The sequence below is a fragment of the Bos indicus genome, chromosome 7 (assembly GCF_029378745.1).
Source record: "Bos indicus isolate NIAB-ARS_2022 breed Sahiwal x Tharparkar chromosome 7, NIAB-ARS_B.indTharparkar_mat_pri_1.0, whole genome shotgun sequence".
NCBI lineage: Eukaryota > Metazoa > Chordata > Mammalia > Artiodactyla > Bovidae > Bos > Bos indicus.
The window spans coordinates 81,112,236-81,133,336 of record NC_091766.1 but is presented as its reverse complement, the minus strand read 5'-3'; the positions used below and the strand labels follow the sequence as shown (position 1 = coordinate 81,133,336).

General features: G+C 39.1%; 1 protein-coding gene across 4 annotated transcripts in view; it reads left to right on the top strand.

The window, feature by feature from the left end:
- ACOT12 (acyl-CoA thioesterase 12) overlaps positions 1–16,404 on the top strand; it is a 43,006-nt gene extending 26,602 nt beyond the window's left edge. For 3 of the 4 annotated variants that reach the window (XM_070793989.1, XM_070793990.1, XM_070793991.1), the window contains 6 exons: positions 45–108; positions 766–864; positions 8,423–8,556; positions 11,006–11,134; positions 13,023–13,149; positions 13,414–16,404. In XM_070793989.1, the coding sequence (XP_070650090.1) occupies positions 45–108; positions 766–864; positions 8,423–8,556; positions 11,006–11,134; positions 13,023–13,149; positions 13,414–13,563 (703 nt within the window). In that variant the 3' untranslated portion in view covers positions 13,564–16,404. The remainder of the gene's footprint in view (positions 1–44; positions 109–765; positions 865–8,422; positions 8,557–11,005; positions 11,135–13,022; positions 13,150–13,413) is intronic. The other variant, XM_019965381.2, reaches the window with a different exon arrangement.
- Positions 16,405–21,101: the final 4,697 nt, after the last annotated feature.

The following is a 21,101-nucleotide window of genomic DNA, read 5'->3' as shown; positions in this document are numbered from 1 at the left end:
TACAGGGAAGAAAACTATTATTTAATATTTTCATTTTTTTCCAGAAAATATGTCATTTCCCACAAAGAAGAAGTTCCACTTTGCATATACTGGGATATTGGCAACCAGGTGACAGTTTTATGATCTGAAGTTCTTCATGTAAAAATCGCTTCATTACAAAAACGGGAACCCCCTCATTTAACTGACTCATGTTGTGCCTACACAGGTTAGATGTAGAGGTGAATTATAGCAAGCTGTCATCTCAAAATGAAACAAAACCAATCTATGAGTAACTAGTCATCAGCCAGCTGCTTCACTGCCTTGTTTGAATTATCTACATAGTTACTGAGTTACAGACTCTGGTTGATCTGCATCAAATGCATTCAAACAACATAGGACGTTGAGATCTAGTGTCTCATCATGGTCTGTGCTGAATGACACGCCTTCTCAACAAAAAAGTATTAGTCATTTTAATGTTTTGACCATGAAATGTAAAGGGAAATCCAAATTTACTTATTATACATTGATTACTAGTCACACTGAAGGTTATTCTTGTGTTTACTTAGGATATCAATTAAAATGATACTAATTTCCTAAGCATATAGGACTCACATGATTTATCTGAATTCTGAATTAAGAGTCTGAGACAGAAATTATGTTTGTATAACTTAGTTCTAACTTCAACATCATCACTTTGGCTCTAACAGTATCCATTTTCTAAGCAGAAAATATTTGATCACATATCTGTGCACTGAACTCATAGCTTTTCAATTATTTATACTTTAGGTATCCTTGAGTAATGGCAATGTGGAGGCTCTCAAAAGCCTGGCAACCAAAAGTGGATGGGAGGTTACCAGTGCTGTGGAAAAGGTAGGAGGCATTCAGGTATACATACAACTCACTGCCCATCATGAATGAAAGTTGTCATGGTAGAGGTTGTTCTGCTACTTCTAATGCTGCTTTCAAGAAGGTAAAAGATGGAGATCAAGATGGCAGAGTACAAGGACACCGAGTCACCCTATGAACACATCAAAAATGCATCTATATGTGGAGCAATTCACAACACTGAAAACAAACTGGAGAGTGGCAGGAAGACTCTTATACAACAACTATGGCTATAAAGAAAGATCCACACAGAGTCAGGTAGGAAGAGAAAAAACGCCATCAGGTCAGGACCTGCGTCCCTAGGAGAGGACACTCCAGCCCTGAGTTCTCACCCTGAGAGAAGGAGTACCCTTAGCTGGTTTTAAAACCAGTGGGACTAACAGAAGGGCTGTATAAGAAACCTAAACTCTACTCTTAAAGGAATCAATGCTTCCTTATTCCTGGGAACAAGGCAAAGGATGCAGACTGAAACCTCCCACGGCTCTGCTCCACTGCAGTTCTCAACTAAGGCAAATAAAAATTCAGGACTGGAATAGGGAATTCTATCAAACATACAACAAAGAGGTAATACCTAGCATTCTCAAAATAAATTGAAGGGAACACTCCCAAATTCATTCTATAAGGCTATTGTTACTCTGACACCAAAATCAGACCGAGACACTCAAAAAAGAGAAAATTACAGGCCAGTATTTCTGATGAATATAAATGTAAAAATCCTCAACAAAATATTAGCAAGCTGAATCCAAAAATATATAAAAAAGGGATCATACATCAGGATTAAATGGGATTTATTCTAGGGATACAAAAATGGTTTAATATTTACAAATGAGTCAATGTGATATACCACATTAACAACAGGAAAGATAAAAATAATATGATCATCTCAATAAATGGATAAAAAGCATCTGACAAAATTCAACATCCATTCATGACAATAACTCTCATCCAAATTGGTATGAAAGGAACATATTTCAATATAATACAGATCATATATGATAAAATTAAAGCTAACATCATACTCAATAATAAAAAGGTAAAAGCTTTTCCTCTAAAGTCAGGAATAAGACACCATTTATTTAACCTACTATTGGAAATTCTAGCCACAGCAACTAGACAAGAAAAAGAAATAAAAGACATTCAAATTGGAAGGGAAGAAGTAAAACTATCTCTTGTTTCAGACATGATACTACATAAAGAAAACCCTAAGGTCTCCAACAAAGTAACTATTGGAACTAACAAATGAATTCAGGAAAAGTTGCAGTATACAAGACTAATATACAGATTACATTAATACAGATACAAGACTAATACTAATAATCTTTGCTGTACTCAAATAATGAACTATCAGAATGAAAAATCAAGAAAACAACCCATTAAAGTCACATAACAAAGAATAAAAAACCTAGAAATAAACTTAATTAAACAGGTGAAAAACATAGTCTCTGAAAACTATAAAACACTGAAAAATTTGATATAAAGAAATAAAGATATAAAGAAATGGAAAAATACAGTGTTCATGGACTGGAAGAATTAATATTGTTAAAATGACCATACTATCAAAAATAATCTGCAGATTTAATACAAACGCTGCCCAAATACCCATGACATTTTTCAGAGAAATAGAACAAATAATCCTAAAATTTGTATGGAACCACAAAAGACCCCAAATAGCCAAATCAATCCTGAGAAGAAAAGAACAAAGTTGGAGATATCATACACCCTGCTTTCAGAATACATTACAAAGCTACAGTAATCAAAACAGTATGGTACTGGCACAAAAACAGACACATATAACAATGGGACAAAACAGTGAGCCCCCAAATAAACCCATGCATTCATGGTCAATTAATTTATGACAAGAGGGCAAGGAGATACAATTGCAAAAGTCTCTTCAATAAGTGGCACTGGGAAAACTGTGCAACTGTAGTAAAAGGATGAAATTAAAACATCTTCTCAAACTGTATGTAGGAGTAACCTCAGATTAAAGACCTAAGAGTGGAAACCATAAAACTCCTAGCAGAAAATACATTAAAATGAAATACTCTTTAACATAAATCATATCAATATTTTTTTGGATCTATCTTCTAAGCAAAGGAAACAGAAACAACAACAAAAAAAGGACCTAATTAAGCTTAAAAATTTTCACACAGCAAGAGAAATCATCAACAAAATAAAAAAACAACCTGCTGAATGGAAGAAAATATTTGCAAATGATATAACCTATATGGGGTTAACCTCCAAAATACATAAACAGCTCACATATAAGAAATAAAAGAAAACCAAACAACCCAATTAAAAAATTGGCAAAGACCTGAATAGATAGTTTTCCAAAGACATACAGATGGCTAACAGGCAAATAAAAAGATGCTCAACAATCCTAATCATCAGACATACAAATCAAAACCACAATGAGTTATCATTTTACACCTGTCAGAATGCCTATCATCAAAAAGACCACAAATAAATATTGGTGAAGATGCAGAGAAAAGGGAACCCTATTACACTGTTTGTGGAAATGTAGACTGGTACAACCACTATGGAAAACAGTATAGCAGTTCCTCAGAAAACTGAAAATACTGCAGAACAACCATATGATTCAGCAATTCTACTACTGGGTATGTAGTGCATAAATATACACTTATATATATATTCATATATAGTCATATACATAGGAGTGTAATCTATAAAAATATTAAATCACTATGTTATATACCTGAAACTAACAGAATATTATAAATGAACTATATTTCAATTTTTTAAAAGGTAAAAAAGTCTTTGGGGAAAATTTTTTTTTAAGAGTCAAGTATCTTTCCAGCTCTGTCTCTATTCCCCTACCTGGGCTAATCTAAGGGCCTTCAAATCACCCTACACATTCCTACTTCCAAGCTTAGTTCTCATATTCCATCTCTTTCTCCTTCTCTTCTCTAGTCCTACCTGGTCTTCAAGACCTAGGACGAATGCTTCTCCATAAAGCCAGTCATCTCCTACTGAAGGAAATTACCACTTTAGGAACTCCTTTAACAATTACTTCTTTATGATTAACTTGTCAATTAATTATGCCTTATCTCATGACACTTACTCCATAGCCACATTGAGTTGATATTTGTCTTACACAGTAATTTTACAAATAGTCTCTTCCCTTAACTAGATTACAAACATCTTAAGAAAGCAGCCTTATCCTGACTTTTTTGTACCTCAGCACCTTTTACTATGCTTTTGCATGTCATCAAATTTAAATAAATGTGTATCATTTGAATTTCATCTACTTTCAGAGGTATATCAGGTGACCCTTTGAAGCTGATGCCCACACTAAACATAAGCTCTTTGAGGACCACTTTGTTCATCACTGTAGTCGCAGAACATAGCACTAGCTGGCGTTCAGGGGATGCTCGGTAATGCCGACACTTTGTCTTTGCTCACGTTTCAGTGCATACTGTTTTTCATCATCATTGAAACAGTAGCCTCTAAAACAGGATTACCATGTGTTCTGGTTTTCCTGGGACAGTCCTGGTTGCCCCATCATAATTATTAACCATGCCCAGGTGTTCCAGTTTGAATAAATTACATGGCCACTCACCCTGAAACAGAAACAAATTCAGATACTACTTCCTTGTTTTCAACTCTGACTTTGACATCCTCCGCATGCTTTAGCTTTGGTTGTTTGCTTTTACTATGTCTTGGTGCTCACTTCTGAATCCTTTCAGGGTCTTCCTTATTTTCTTTGGATCCAGTTAGGTTTCCATCTATGCTTGGTTCAGTGATACACACAGGTTTAACATAACAAAGTTACTTGCTTCCATTTACCCTTTATAAAAGATGCCTCAAGACCTTGTTTTCTTTTATTAACATGAAATCTGTTTCTTGCATCATTGCTGGCATCTGAGTACTCACTGAGCAGCTTAGTAAAAAGACAAACTCATGTCTGGAATGAAGGATGAGAACATACTCAGTGAAGTCATATAAATTAAAATTTCAATTTTTTTGGAGTTTGGACCAAAACCCAACAACCTGAACAAATAAATGTGCATTTGCAAGTGTCTAAGGAGAGCCACCAATAATTAATTCTTAACTTTCTGTACAGTTACTTACTAGAGAACATTGTATAACTAAAGAAACATTCTTATGTTATCTCTGTTGAATTTGAAGCCCTCCTTTTTTTCAGATTATATTTATGATAAAAATCTAATTTTTTTATTTTTTGGGTTATCCTCTTCTCTCCCACTTTTTAAAGCTTTTATGCTTTTAACTCTCTTTACCCATTATGCTTTTAATTTCAAAATATAGCTTATTTTTTTCTGTTACCTTTCACCTGAAAAAATTTTCACAACTATTAAGAATTATACTTATTTTGGGTTTTAAAAATCTATACTTATTTTGATATAAATTTTGATAGATGGCAAAAGTCTAAAATTTCTGGTATTCATAATGAAAGTTGGGCAGTACTTACTGTTTTAATCCATATTTCATTTTCAAGGTATAGTGTTGGAATTAATAATAGCACTAATACAAGGAGCAAAAGATGAGCCTTCATCTTAAACGAGCTTATATTAATAGTCTATCTTGAAAATATCTTAAAAGTACTTAGACTATCTTGAAAGCATCACACATACACATACCATAGCTGAAGGATAATTTTAAGGTAGTTTATAATCAAGAGAGAGATTTAGTATTTAAACTACAAAGGTCAGCTCTTAGGCAATTCAAAGTCAGGGAAGATAGTTGTTTAAAGACAACTTTGGAGAAGAGTCGATTCTTTCCTCCGTGAAGACAGTATAAGGATAAATTGCTGGAGGGGTAAAAGAGGCTTTTTAGGCAGTGAGTAGCTTGAGCCACATCTTGGTAGAAATTAGCATGGGTGAGAGATTGGCCTGATAGGAGTAGCTTTTTATTTAGGCAGTACCTGAGAGAGGACAGGAAGACAGAATGGCAAGAACCCTTGACACAGGACAAAACCCATAGGAAACAGACCAGAGGAGATCTATTCTCATTGAAGCTGGGGAGTGACTGGCTCCAGAGCTGCACCTGACCACGTCCCCTCCCCCTAGTCAGTGGGTAATCGACCTCCAAGGACTCGACCCTCTCCCCATACCTCTGTAAAAGCCAGTTTTGTCCTCCTTCCCACAATACAGTCTCAATACCATATCTGTCAACTGATAGTATAAAACTCTAAAACTGAGCTATTTCCACTTGTGCTATTTGTATAAGATCTAAACTCATTAAACAGAATCTTATTAGAATGAAAAAATATATCATTAATAAAACGTTACCAAGCTCCAGCAGATTTTGAACCTACTTTAAGCTTCATTTCATAGAATAAAATTTCATAGAATTGAAATTCATTCTCAAATGATAAAACATTTGAGATGATAAATGGAATGTAACCTGTATTCTTCTAAGCATGAAAGGAAACTCATTTTCTTGGAGAGTTGGTCTTGGAGAATTTTCTCACTAGGCAAAAGTTGGCTTTCCTAAAATAGTAGAGTTTAAAGAGAACCAACACCAACTGCTGCCTTTCCTTGTCTGCATCAGTGTCATTGTCTCTGACAGCAGAATGTTAAGGACTTTCTGTTACTTTTACCTTTGGGGAAAGGATCAAAATGCCATCCATTCATCCAATACTGTAGTTGACACTGGCTAAGTCTAGTGAGCTCTGTAAGGGCAGAATTTAATGATGGCTACTTAGTGTGAAGTTTGTTATGTCTCCAGGACAGGAAGCAGCAGCATGTGTCTCCAACCTGGAGAGCAGCTTCCTGAAGTGCTGTGATAGTTTTCTCAGGCTGCCAAAACAGTACCAGAGTGAGTGTCTCACAGTTATGGGAGCTAGAAGTCTGTGATAAAGGTATCGGTCATGCTGGTTCCTTCTGTGGGGAGTAAGCAAGATCTATTGCAAGTCTCTCCCCTAGCTTACGGCACTCTGCTGAAATCTTCAGCATTCCTTGGATAGTCGATGCATCACTTGACCTCTGCCTTCATCTTCATATGGGGTTCTCCTAGTGTGTGTGTACATGTATTTGCCCACACTGCCCCTTTATATAAGGGCACCAGTCACTGGACTAGGGGCCCATACTACTGTAGTAGAACCTCATTTAACTTATTACACCTGCAATGACCCTATTTCCAAATAAGGTCACATTCTGGGCTACTGGGGGTTAGGACTTTAACATATGAATGGGGGGGGGTGGGACACAATTCAACCCTTAAAAAGTACTCAGCCCACTGTTACATCTCACTCTACCCTGGTTTCACCAAGGTTTACTGTGGTTGCCCCAAGGCCAGAATCTGACTGAGGTGGTGGAATTCACTCTGGCCACCTCTTCTTACTCCTCTGAGACTGCAGAGCCCCACCAGGCAGGCTAAGAGCCACATGGACACCAGGATCAATGAACCTCCTGCTACTTCTGCAGTATAGGGGGCAAAAGTAGGTAGGTCTAGGCTGGGCTGAGTCTCAGCCTTCAACTTAGAGCTGCATTCATGGTTCTCTTTCTGTTTGACAAGTGCCCACAGCCTACATCATGCCCTCCTTTGCAGGCTTGGTGCTGAGGTCAGCTGGCGAGGTGAAATGGCACAATCAAATAGCCACCTCTTACCCTTCTAAGCTGCTTCTAGTCAGTGTCTCACTTCTTCATTCTCTTAAAAGATGTTTGGGTTTAAATAAAGGTTTTCTCCCTCCAAGCCTGATTTTTCCATCTGCTTGATTCCTGCAGTGAAGTCTCAGCCCTGTTTGTCTGTCTTCTCATTGCTTGTTGCCATGGGAATGATTATAAGATGGCAAATTTCAACACTACCTTCAAAGCACCCTGAAAGAGATGGAGTAAATGGGCAGGATAGAAATGTGCTCTTAGCTGAACATATATCTCTGATTATTGATGAAAACACAGTAGAGGCAAAGTTCAGAGTAACAAAGGGTACATTAATATTTAAGTGTAAGTCAAATGAATCCCCAAGACGAGCTTTCTCTTCTCTAAGGAACAGTAAGCACTAGACACTCAGGAACTGACCTTGTGACCCTTGTGATTCACAAAAAAAAAAAAAAAAGAATGCTTGGTGCTGAAGGAACAATATGGGTCAGCAGTCCTGTTGAGAGGTTGAGTTGGATCTAGAGGTGTGGGCTTACTTCCTGGATCCGCTCAGCCCAAATGAAGGCACACCTGACATCCTGGGAATGCTAGGCTGCAGCCTTGGCTCCAAGGTCTTATGGGGAAAGGAAGCGCTGACTTGCCTGGAAGTCTGGTGATATTTTTTGTCATTCCTGGATAGAGGCAAGGAAATATCACAAAGAGATAAATAGGGAAAGAGATAAAGCTCTTTCTTTTTCATGAGAAAAACTGCCCAATAATTAAATAACCTACCCTCAAGTAGCATAATGTGTAGATGACACAGGAGTATAGCATCCTGGTCTGAGTTCTAGACATCCAAATGTTCAAAGTGAAGTTTCCATCATTGGCTTCACAATTATCCAGGTGCCAAGATGCTTTAGCTTGTGCAATCCTGCTGTGGTCTTAATGTAAAAATATCCATTTTCCTTTTGTAATTTATTTTTTTGGTTATTTTATTTTAGATAAAAATATATACTCTGGAAGAACATGATAGTTTATCTGTTTGGGTTGAAAAGCATGTGAAAAGACCGGCATACTTGGTTTATCATCTCTTGTCCAACTTTACCAAGCGACCTTTGTGGGACCCCCACTACATGTAAGAATACATTTATAATACTTTCTTATTCCACCTTGACATCATGTAAAAATGACCCCACACCGCAGTCCATCTCCATCGCCCAGTGTATGACCCACTGTTTTAACTGAAGAGTATTTGCTATAGCACAGTATCAGGAGCTGTTGGAGAGGCACAAAAATTATTCTGATCATCTAGTTTTCATCTATATTTACTTGACATGCTTTTCCCACATCTATTGTAATCCTACCAGTAACTCTTCAAGGTTGATATTATTCCCACTTAACAGGAGAGAGAACCCAAGACTCGCCAAGACTCCACAGACAGTAAAGCAATGGGACCTCATTTGGAACCCAGGTCTGTCAGGCTCTAAATTTCCACACTCTTGTACTTTAAGACATAGTCTCATGAGGAAGTGAGACTTCCTCTTGTGGAAGTGATTATCAATTACTCTTGAGGAACTGATTATCAAATTGTACCTCCCACTCTTGATCTTTACTTGGTAGCCCTTCTTATTCTGGGAAACAGCACTCCCTGGTGAGAAGCTGGGAGAAGCAGCTGTGTAAGTAGACTCCTTCCTGCCTTCCCTGTCTGATCAGGGCCCACTGATGTCAACCTACATCTCTTGTTACTTCCTGTCTCCCACATCCCTAGTCCAACCTTCTCCACTCTCCCTCCTTTCCTGGAATGCACAGCTGTGCACCTGGTCAACTCTACTGTCAGGGTGACACTCCCTTCTCCAAGGAGTTCCAGTTCCTGGGTTGCAGGGCTCAGGCCTTAGGGACACCTTGCTTTACGGAAAGAACTGGCAAGATGGGCTTCCTATTATATTCAGCATTATTAATACCATTTACTTCCTAATTTGGAATAGGTAGAAATTCATCTCTTAAATGTCTAAATCTCACTATGATTAACAGCCCATAACAGACAATTTAATACCACTAAAGTGAAACAATGGAAACAGTGTCAGACTTTATTTTTGGGGGCTCTAAAATCACTGCAGATGGTGACTGCAGGCATGAAATTAAAAGACGCTTACTCCTTGGAAGGAAAGTTATGACCAACCTAGATAGCATATTCAAAAGCAGAGACATTACTTTGCCAACAAAGGTTCGTCTAGTCAAGGCTATGGTTTTTCCAGTGGTCATGTATGGACGTGAGAGTTGGACTGTAAAGAAGGCTGAGTGCCGAAGAATTGATGCTTTTGAACTGTGGTGTTGAAGACTCTTGAGAGCCCCTTGGACTGCAAGGAGATCCAACCAGTCCATTCTGAAGATCAGCCCTGGGATTTCTTTGGAAGGAATGATGCTAAAACTGAAACTCCAGTACTTTGGCCACCTCATGCAAAGAGTTGACTCATTGGAAAAGACTCTGATGCTGGGAGGGATTGGGGGCAGGAGGAGAAGGGGACAGCGGAGGATGAGATGGCTGGATGGCATCACTGACTCGATGGACGTGAGTCTGAGTGAACTCCGGGAGTTGGTGATGGACAGGGAAGCCTGGTGTGCTACGATTCATGGGGTTGCAAAGAGTCGGACACAACTGAGCGACTGAACTGAACTGAACTGAACTGAAAGTGAAACAACTCTAGGCTTATGTGTTATATTCACATAGATGCCAGAAGGATGCATCCTAGTTAATGTTATCGTTAGAAAACACTTCATGAGAAGAGAAACACTTCACAATTTTCTTGCATCAGTATCTGTAGATATAAGTACAAAGTTTTCAGCAAGAATAATGCCTAACCTTTGCTGCTCTTTCAAATGTTTCTCTCCACTATTTTCTACATCACCTGACATTCCAGGTGAATGAATAGAGGAATGAATGAATGAATTCCAATTCCATTAACTTTTTTTCTGCATCTATCTGATTCCGGTACTGTGCTAGGTATTTTCATTTGATCCTATGCCCATAGGTATTATTATCTACATATTACCTATACAATACACCATAGGTATTATTATCTACATTTTATGGATGAAAAAAAAGTGACTTGCCTAACACAACACAGCTACTCTAGGACTCAAAGGCAAGTTGTTTGACTCCAAGCTTAGTGCTTTCCCAATATACCATATTCCTTTACCTCAGAGTCCCACAAAGGATTGTCCATAAAGTTTGCTAGTCTTCAAAATATTAAATTAATTAAGTTAATTGATTGATGAATATTAATTGATCCTAGAGAAAAATAATGTTCTGGAAAAAAGAAAAGTGCCTTTCTCTGCAGTGTTGAAGGCAGTGACCTTAGCGTCAGATGGCCAGCATTCTATCACAGGCAGAATTATTCCTCCTGGCCAAACAACTCTAAAGACAGACTTTAAGAAATGATGCTGGCTTTGAAGAGTTGGTTATGTGAACAGAAGGGTGAATACAGACACCAATAATGAAGTTACCCAAACAAACAAAAGAAAGGCATGCCTTATTCTACCAGGTAGAAAAGTGTAGACTTTCTGTCACGGTTCTGTTTACCTAGGTCCTGTGAAGTCATAGACCGCGTAAGTGAAGATGATCAGATATATTATATCACTTGTCCTGTGGTGAATAATGACAAACCCAAAGACTTGGTAGTACTTGTTTCACGAAGAAGGCCGCTCGAAGATGGGTGAGTATTTGTAACTCAAGTGTTATAGCAAGGTCTTATAGTATAAAGTAGAAAGTAAAAGTTGATACGAAAATAAGGAAGTCAATGGAATAATCATTTCTGGTCTTGAATGATGTTCATATAAATTTTTTTCTAGATGAGGCTTTACTTATCATTAAAAAAAAACTATTTAAGTGCCAGCCATGTGCAAAGCACCATGGAGGACTCCTAAAGCAGTTCCCTTTCCTTTTATTCTGTGCACATGTAAAACTGATATTTAGCCAAGCTTTGAAGCGTTCCATTACTGCTAAAAATGCAAAGAGAGCCAAATAAAACACTAGGAGTTGGTTTTGGTTCAGAATTTACAAAGGCTGTACTGTGCTACACACCCAAAATGGCTAGCTTTCAATCAGTGTGTCTGTTCAGGCTTCTCCATGGGCACTGGACTTCTCAGAGAATAAGCTCTAAGGAGAAGGGTCCCAAGAGTAAGTGTTCAGAGGGATAAGAAATGGAAGCTTCCAGGGTGGTTATGGTTTACCTCTAGAACTGGTCAGCATTATTGCTGATGTCAAAACAGGCCTATAGAAAAATCCCGCCCACATAGGATTAATACACATAGATGTTCAGTGTATTATCATCTGCTATGGCAAAAGATATTAGAACTAAACTGAAGCTTTCTCTTATAAATTATAGTAGAACCACACTATACCAGAATACTATGAAAGTGAAAGTGAAATCGCTCAGTCGTGTCAGATTCTTTGCAACCCATGGACTGTAGCCCACCAAGCTCCTCTGTCCATGGGATTCTCCAGGCAACAATATTGGAGTGGGTTGCCATTTCCTTCTCCAGGGGATCTTCCCGACCCAGGGATCGAACCCAGGTCTCCCACATTGCAGGCAGACGCTTTAACCTCTGTGCCACCAGGGAAGACCCAGAATACTATACCAGCATTAAAAAGGATGAAGTAGTTATGCTGCTGCTGCTGCTGCTAAGTCGCTTCAGTCATGTCCAACCCTGTGCGACCCCACAGACGGCAGCCCACCAGGCTCCCCCATCCCTGGGATTCTCCAGGCAAGAACACTGGAGTAGGTTGCCATTTCCTTCTCCAGTGCATGAAAGTGGAAAGTGAAAGTGAAGTCGCTCAATTGTGTCCAACTCTTAGCGACCCCATGGACTGCAGCCTACCAGGCTCCACCATCCATGGGATTTTCCAGGCAACAGTACTGGAGTAGGGTGAAGTAGTTATAGAGGTATTGATACAGGAAACACCTCTAAAGATTTATCACTACATGAAAAATCAAATTATAGACCAATATTTGTAAAATGGTTATATTTATGAATATAAACATATGAATATGAAAAATATGAAAAACATTCATATTTGAAAATATGAATATGCCCATTTGCTTACATAAATGTTATTTATAAAAAGATCTGGAGGGTCACAATAAAATGTTAATTTTATTGGTGGTCCTCTTGGTTAAGGTAGACTGAAGGATGACTTCTGTTTTCTAATGTACAGGGTTCCTATTGTTTGAAGGTTCTTTAATACAATGGTATTATTTTTTCCATTAAAATAGTGGACAAGACTGAAATAACAACCCATTAGAGCATACACACACACAAGTTTGGAGTCTGACTACAGCTCTGCAGAGTTATGCAAAGCATACGTAATTTTTAGGCAGAAAATATCTATGGCCCTTATTACTATTTCCTATACTTGAATTTAGCCATAGAGAATGTTTTTTATGCATATCACTCATGTAAAATATCTGGGTCTTCATAGTTTTACTTCTATATAAACGAGTTGCATTAACTGTAGGAATTTACTTTTCTTCACCATTTGCTGTTTCATTCACTGTTCTTCGTTTCTCTCAAGAGCTTGGAAAATGTCCTTTTGTCTTTCAGTCACACTTACGTGGTGGCAGTGAGGTCGGTTATTCTGCCGTCAGTCCCACCTTCTCCACAGTATGTCAGAAGTGAAATCGAATGTGCTGGATTTCTTATCCATGCTACTGACAGCAGTTCGTGTACCGTAAGTTCGATGAAATGTGCACATTAATTTTCTCCTACAGATGCAGAGAAACCGTTTACCTGGATTTGCTAAATTAACTGTAATTCTGTAATGTGTATCCACCCACACCCACCAGGGAATCCTCAGGTCACCCTTTCAGATCCATTTCCAAGGGACTGGGGTCATAGCCTCCCCTACACCAAAAAGACTGTTATGCTTGCTTGAAAAAGCTCCAATGAATAAGAAATTAAAATTGTTTTGTTTCACTTTGTTTTCTTGAAACAGGTATCTTACTTTAACCAGATTTCTGCTAGCATCCTTCCTTACTTTGCTGGAAACCTTGGTGGCTGGTCAAAATCTATCGAAGAGACAGCAGCCTCCTGTATACAGTTCATAGAGAGTGCTACTGATGATGGGCTGATAAGCATACTTTAAATCATCTGTCATTTTATTTCCCACTTGCAATTCCAAACTCCCTTAGTCCTGACACTTGACAAGTTTCTCGGCCACAAATAATTTCGTATCAGTCTAAGAATAATGCAGTTGTGAAGAGGTTAAAAAACAAAATGCGTCCCAAGTCAAATACCAGTGATTTGGGTTAACATTAAAAGAGCTTTAAGACTCTGTTTTAGATCATCTGTGGCTCTGCTACCTTCCAGGGGCACAGGCAATGGAAAATTTCTCATAATCAATATTGTGTGTTCTATAAAATGGTGAAAGTTTGGTTAAAACAATCAAAACATTTTTAGGCTAGAGGGGTGAAACATATTCTGTTTGAAATTTTATAAAATGTTATAAAACCCAAAATGATACGTTGGCTAGGTGATTAGTAGTATGGGGTTGTTCCATGTACAGCAGGTATGAGTGTGTCAGAAGCACCTGACAAGATGTATTACATGTTTTAGAGCTTTAAATTAGGAAGACATTAAAACATAATGGAATCCAATCAATTTTAGTAATAGGAACTACTTTCCTGGTGTCATTTAACATATATCAAGGTAGCTGACCCATTTAGTATCTATTGCTATATACACTCACAAAGTACCTGCAAAATGTGATATTGTAGAGAAGAATGACCTGAGCTCTTCTTTCATAATCATTACATTAGAACTTTATTCCCTAGACTTTACATTTATTATTTTACTCTGTGATTTGTCTTGACTCATAAGACAAACCAGCATACATCAAGTTAACCTCCTCTACGGGACAACTTCTAAAATTTGAAGGGATTCTACATTAGAGTTTAGAGCACTTAAGAGATTAGATACATCTTGCTTTAGTTTGTCAAATCTTTACCTCTGTCCAGACCTGGTTTTAATTATTTTTATTAATCTGTGCCAACAGGTTTTCATTTATATGAATTTTGGACTATGTCCCAATCTTATGAATTAACATTTAAATACAATAAGAAGAGTGGACAGGCAGATTTAAATGCTTATACATTACATTCCAAAAGCAGATTTTTTAGAATATTTTTAGATTTTAAAAAATGTTTAAAAATGAGTAGTAAAGAGGGCTACAGTACACTAAAGTTTTGTATGCTAAAATTTCAGCCCTCTTCTACAACTGAAATGCTTTTAACTTTTGTCTTTCATACATCTCTGAATTTGTATTTTTTTTTTTTTTTGAAAACTTTTTTCTGAATCAAAGATGAGAGTAACTTTGGCTGGATTACTTTTAGATACAAAGATGTTGCCCACTCTAACTTATAACACAGGCACAGTCCATACCAGCACTGTCCAATATAGTAGCCACTAACCACATGAGACCATTTAAATTCATTAAATTTTCAAATAAAATTTAAACATCAGCTACACTAGCCTCATTTTAATATTATTAGTCACATGACATTATCAGGTCATCATGGCCTAATCCGAACTGCTCACTTTCAGACTACTGGACTAAAGATTCTTTAAGAGGGCATGACACTGGAAAAGACAGCAATGCATTCAGGCTTTACCTAGGGGATCTCAAAAAGTTTAAAATCTATTGCCTGAAACCATGACACAACTGACTAAGGCATTACTATTGTAAAATTCAACAATAGCCCTTATGTTTATATTTCCTTTTTTAATGGAAATTTGATTGGTCTTTCACTCATTCAATAAATATTAAGAACCTACTCTGTATGAGACACTTTTGGGCACTGTGGGTTCACCAAGTAACAGAAGGCTACTGATCACATCATAATAAAGTACATAAATAATATAGGATATTTGGTGGCTCAGATGATAAAGAATCTGCCCGAAATGCAGGAAACCTGGGTTTGATCCCTGGGCTGGGAAGAAGCCCTGGAGAAGGGAATGGCAAACCACTCCAGTATTCTTGCCTGGAGAATTCCATGGACAAAGGAGCCTGGTGGTCCATGGGATCACAAAGAGTCAGACACGACTGAGCAACTAACACTTTCACTTTACTTTTCAGGAGATAAGTGTTAAATGGAAAAATAAAGCAGGGTAAATGATGTGCATGCTGGGGAGGTGTTGGAGGTGGCATATTTTAAACAGGGTGGTCACTTGCCAGAAGCAGCAGGAAAATGCTTCTACAGCTTCTGGCCTCCCTCCCCTGGGGCTGAGAGGCCAGCGCTTGCGGCTCAGTGCAGAGGCCGGGGTTCCCCAGCCCCACTGAGTGTGTCCTTTGCAGGTGGGGCTGCAGAGCCTCCCCCACCCTCCTTACCTCTGCCACCCTTACTCCAGCTGGGCCAGGGCTGGAGGGGCCTGGTGAGGGCTTCCAGGAGTTGCCCTCATACCTGAGAATGCAGGAATGTGGACTAGGGGGTCAGAAGTCTGAAGCTTCCAATCTACTCCTTACGGACACTGCAAGTTAAAGATGTAAAATTTAATAACATTTTTCTGGCCATGAGACATGACTTTTAAACAACAAGGAGGTGTGTGGGGGGTGGGTGTTTCACATTGAAAGATAGTTAATATTCTATATAATGAATACAGAAATATACACATCCAGGATTTGGGCTTTGGTTATTGATGGCCTGATAGATTATTTAGGAATAATAAAGAAAACATTAAGAAAAAAATAAAAATTAAAAAAAAATAGGGTGGTCAGAGTAGGCTCTACTGCGGGACATTTGAGTGAAGATCTGGAGGCAGAGAGGGACTGACCCATGAGGATTTCTGGATGTAGCATGTTTCCTATAGAATGACTGGCCCATGCAAAGTCTTTGAGATGGGAATGTTTCTGGCATATTCCAGGGAAAGCAGATGCTGGAGAGGCTGGAATAGAGCGAAATGTAATTAAAAACAGATGACTTGAGTACAATCTTCCTCGGCTTTCTTTGGTGCCTTGGCTTTAAGCAAACATGATTGATCCAAGGGTAAGCAGTGAAGCTGGTTCATCAGCAGCCATCCTCAAGCCCCTGGAGACTTAAGGACAGAGGGAACATAAAAATGTAGTCAGACTTACTTTCTCCTTTGGAGTGCTAAAATATCCTCCAGGAACACTTGAGATTTCATGCCCTTCTTGATGGTAAGGGTTTTCAAGTGCTTCTAACAGGACTGAAAGCTTTTTGATTAAGAAAGGAAACTCTTCCCTATTAATTCTTCCTGGTTTTAATGCAATGGAGTTTCTGATCTATATTCAGTTTTTCTATCATATTTTTAAAGAATTCTAGAGGAAAAAAATGTGAAAACTGATCTGTATACTTTAGAATATATCTACCCTTATATGCAAATACCACTGCTGCTGCTGCTGAGTCGCTTCAGTCATGTCCCACTCTTCCTGACCCCATGGACTGCAGCCCACCAGGCTCCTCCGTCCATGGGATTTTCCAGGCAAGAGTACTGGAGTGGGGTGCCATTGCCTTCTTCGGCAAATACCACCAGGAAATAATGAATAATTTTAATAAACATCACTCATTATCAGAGAAATGCAAATCAAAACCACTATGAGGTACCATTTCATGCCAGTCAGAATGGCTGCGATCCAAAAGTCTACAAGCAATAAATGCTGGAGAGGGTGTGGAGAAAAGGGAACTCTCTTGCACTGTCGGTGGGAATGCAAACTAGTACAGCCACTATGGAGAACAGTGTAGAGATTCCTTAAAAAACTGGAAATAGAACTGCCTTATGATCCAGCAATCCCACTGCTGGGCATACACACTGAGGAAACCAGAAGGGAAAGACACGAGTACCCCAATGTTCATCGCAGCACTGTTTATAATAGCCAGGACATGGAAGCAACCTAGATGCCCATCAGCAGATGAATGGATAAGAAAGCTGTGGTACATATACACAATGGAGTATTACTCAGCCATTAAAAAGAATACATTTGAATCAGTTCTAATGAGATGGATTAAACTGGAACCTATTATACAGAGTGAAGTAAGCCAGAAAGAAAAACACCAATACAGTATACTAACGCATATATATGGAATTTAGAAAGATGATAACAATAACCCTGTGTACGAGACAGCAAAAGAGACACTGATGTATAGATCAGTCTTATGGACTCTGTGGGAGAGGGAGAGGGTGGGGAGATTTGGGAGAATGGCATTGAAACATGTATAATATCATGTATGAAACGAGTCGCCAGTCCAGGTTTGATGCACGATACTGGATGCTTGGGGCTGGTGCACTGGGATGACCCAGAGGGAGGGTATGGGGAGGGAGGAGGGAGGAGGGTTCAGGATGGGGAACACAGGTATACCTGTGGCGGATTCATTTTGATACTTGGCAAAACTAATACAATATTGTAAAGTTTAAAAATAAAATAAAATTTTTAAAAAAATCTAAAGAAATCCAGTGTATTCTTATATATACCCACCATGTGGTTTTATTCATATTTTTTATTGCAAATTTCAAACCTTGGAAATTTTTATTGGTCTGTTTGTAGGAGTAGTTTTGAAAATATGTGTTGAAAATGTGTATGTTAAGGAATAACTTTAATAGTTTGGAATAAATTATTAAGATGTAAACTATGAAGTTTGCTCATGATTCATTTTGCCCATTTGAAAGTAGTTTAACTACTGGATCAGACAATTCACCATGGGCCCAGAGGAGTCCTGCATGTTCTCGCTCAGTGTGCCAAACTGCAAGACTTGTCTACTGGCAATATGCTAGTCCCACAGGCAATTCAGTAGGTCATGGTGACCACAGCCTGACTTCAGCGTACGGCTCACTCTCAGGGTGCAGAAGACTGGCTTGTGTGCTGTGTGCTACAATTTTTGCCAGTTGCTCAGAGTGCTGGCCCCGTGTTCATCAGCTGTGACACAAACCCACCATGTCCACAGCATCCAGCTGGGCCCATCACGTCACGCTGGGGACTAAGGGAAAATGGAAGCAACACAAATAAGCTGACACTCATGATACGCTGTTTGCTGTGTCATGAGTGATAATGTCCTTTGTCCCTGAACCAGGATTCTCATGCCTTCTATTGACATCCATGGAACTGTAACAGACTAATCTCAGACCCTTCATAATTCTTGATAGTAACCCACCTCCAAAAGTCAGAAAAGTGAAAGTTGTTCAATCGTGCCTGATTCTTTGCCACCCCATGGACTACACAGTCCATGGAATTCTCCAGGCCAGAATACTGGAGTGGGTTGCCTTTCCCTTCTCCAGGGAATCTTCCCAACCGAGGGACAGAACCCAGGTCTCCCACATTGCAGGCGGATTCTTTACCAGCTGAGCCACAAGGGAAGCCCAAAAGTCAGAAAAATATTATAAAATGCCTCTCTCATTGTACACTCGCAAGTATATAAGGTACCATATACAAATTGCACATTTGATGCCATTTTTCCCTTCCTCATTTTGTGACATTTTTAGGGACACTTGAAAACAGGTTCAAAATTATATTTCTATCATTCCCACAGCTCATTATCCCTCTCTATGTCCCCCCCTCTTTCCTTATCTGGCTTAGAGTCCGTGGTTATCATTAATCTCACTCCCTGTACCTTTTCCTTTCATTTGGCTTATCTGGCAAATTCAAAACTGTGGTTGAATTAAAGTATTTGTAAAACCTCAACCCTGCACTGAGCACCTGAAAACTGTGGACTGGTCTCACTTGAGATCTATGACCACGAATTTCAAAAGGGCTCTGATAACCCGACTACGTTTCCTATAAGCTTGCTGTTTCACACTGCCCTCCCTTCCTTCAAGTTTTTCGTGCGTCTTGCTCTTTTGCAGTTAATAAACTTTAGAAAATACTTCACTGAGTATAATATAAACTCTTAGCCAGGAGCCATCTCATTTCCCCCTCTGTGCACCTTCCATTCTTTGCCATCCTTCCTATCATAATAAATGAAACATCTCTACCCCCAGTCAATCCTAAAGGAAATCAACCCTGAATATTCACTGGATGGACTGATGCTGAAGCTAAGCTCCAATATTTTGGCCACCTGATGGCCACCTGACTCTGATGCTGGGCAAGATTGAAGGCAGGAGGAGAAGGGGATGACAGAGGATGAGATGGTTGCATGGCATCACTGACTCAATGGACATGAGGTTGAACAAACTTGGGAAGATGATGAAGGACAGGGAAGCCTGGCATGCTGCAGTCCATGGGGTCACGAAGAGTCAGACATGACTCAGCAACCGAACAACAACCACCCCTAGCAAAGAACTCTTTCTCTAACCTTCTCCAAGGCTTCACTCCTTCAATTCTCTTTTTTCTCTATTTCGGAAGTCTTTCCTGGATTATTATCATAACCACTATTATCTCTTATCTTAAAGCAAACAACACTTCATCTGATCCTACTTCCTAAAGGCCACCCATCTTTACTCCAATTATCTATAAATGTGGCCTTCACACCCTTTTTTCATTCAATGAATCATACTTCTCCCTCCACTACTCTGCAGACCTCTCTCATTGCCACAACTAATGGCAACAACAAAACTGACTAGTTCCTTCTTTTTGCAACATTTTCTCTGCCTTCCATGATGTCACTCTTGGATTTCCTCCTACATCACACTTTTAAAGCCTCCTCTTGTGGTTCTTCCTCCTCCACCAGACACCCAGGGCTCCATCTTGGTCTCTTCTCCTCTATCTCTATTCCTCATTGAGTCCACCCAGTCGCTGGGTCTTAAAAGGTAGCTACTTGCCAATAACTCCCAAATCTACGTCTTAAGCCCTAAACTCTCCTGAACTCCACATCTGTATATCTAACTACTTAGTTGACATTTCCACTAAGATAATAGTCATCTCAAAATCAACGCTTCCAGAACAGATCCCTTAATTCTGCCACCTTTCCCTTCATAAATCCTTCCTTCAGGAAATCTTATCAACTCTATGTGAAAAATATAATCAGAACCTGATTCCTTCTAATCAACTCTATAACCCTAATTCAAAACAGCGTCTTCTATCATCTGAAATATAACCTGTTTCTATTCCTATTCCTCCCTTCGCTCTTAACTCAGCAATCAGATTGTGTCACATTTCCTTTCAAACCTGTAAAAAATTTTGCATATCACAGAGTAAAAGCCAAAGATTTATAACACTCTGGGGTATGATATGGTATATTCAATTATTTTTCAAAAATATTCACTCCCTTGCCACCATCCCCAGCTCTGCCAATGGAGTGCACTATTCCACCTCTTCATCAAGAGACATGATGTGATCAAAGTCTTGAAGATGTTTTTGCAAGTGGACCTGCCCTCTTACATCTTTGTCATGAGAAAAACAGGTCAGGACTAGTCTGCTGGTCCCAGGAAAAGGAAGAGAGATACAAGCAATAGAGCTGCTTCATCTGAGCCTAGTTTAGATCAGCTGACCCCAAACCAGGCTTCTTATGGATATAAGCAAGCCCCACTGAGATTAGCAGAGCTGTCCAGTTAAGCCCAGCCTAGAAATTAAAAGACACTTACTCCTTGGAAGGAAAATTATGACCAACCCAGACAGCATATTCAAAAGCAGAGACATTACTTTGCTAACAAAGGCCCAGCTAGTCAAGGCTATGGTTTTTCCAGTGGTCATGTATGGATGTGAAAGTTGGACTATAAAGAAAGCTGAGCGCAGAAGAA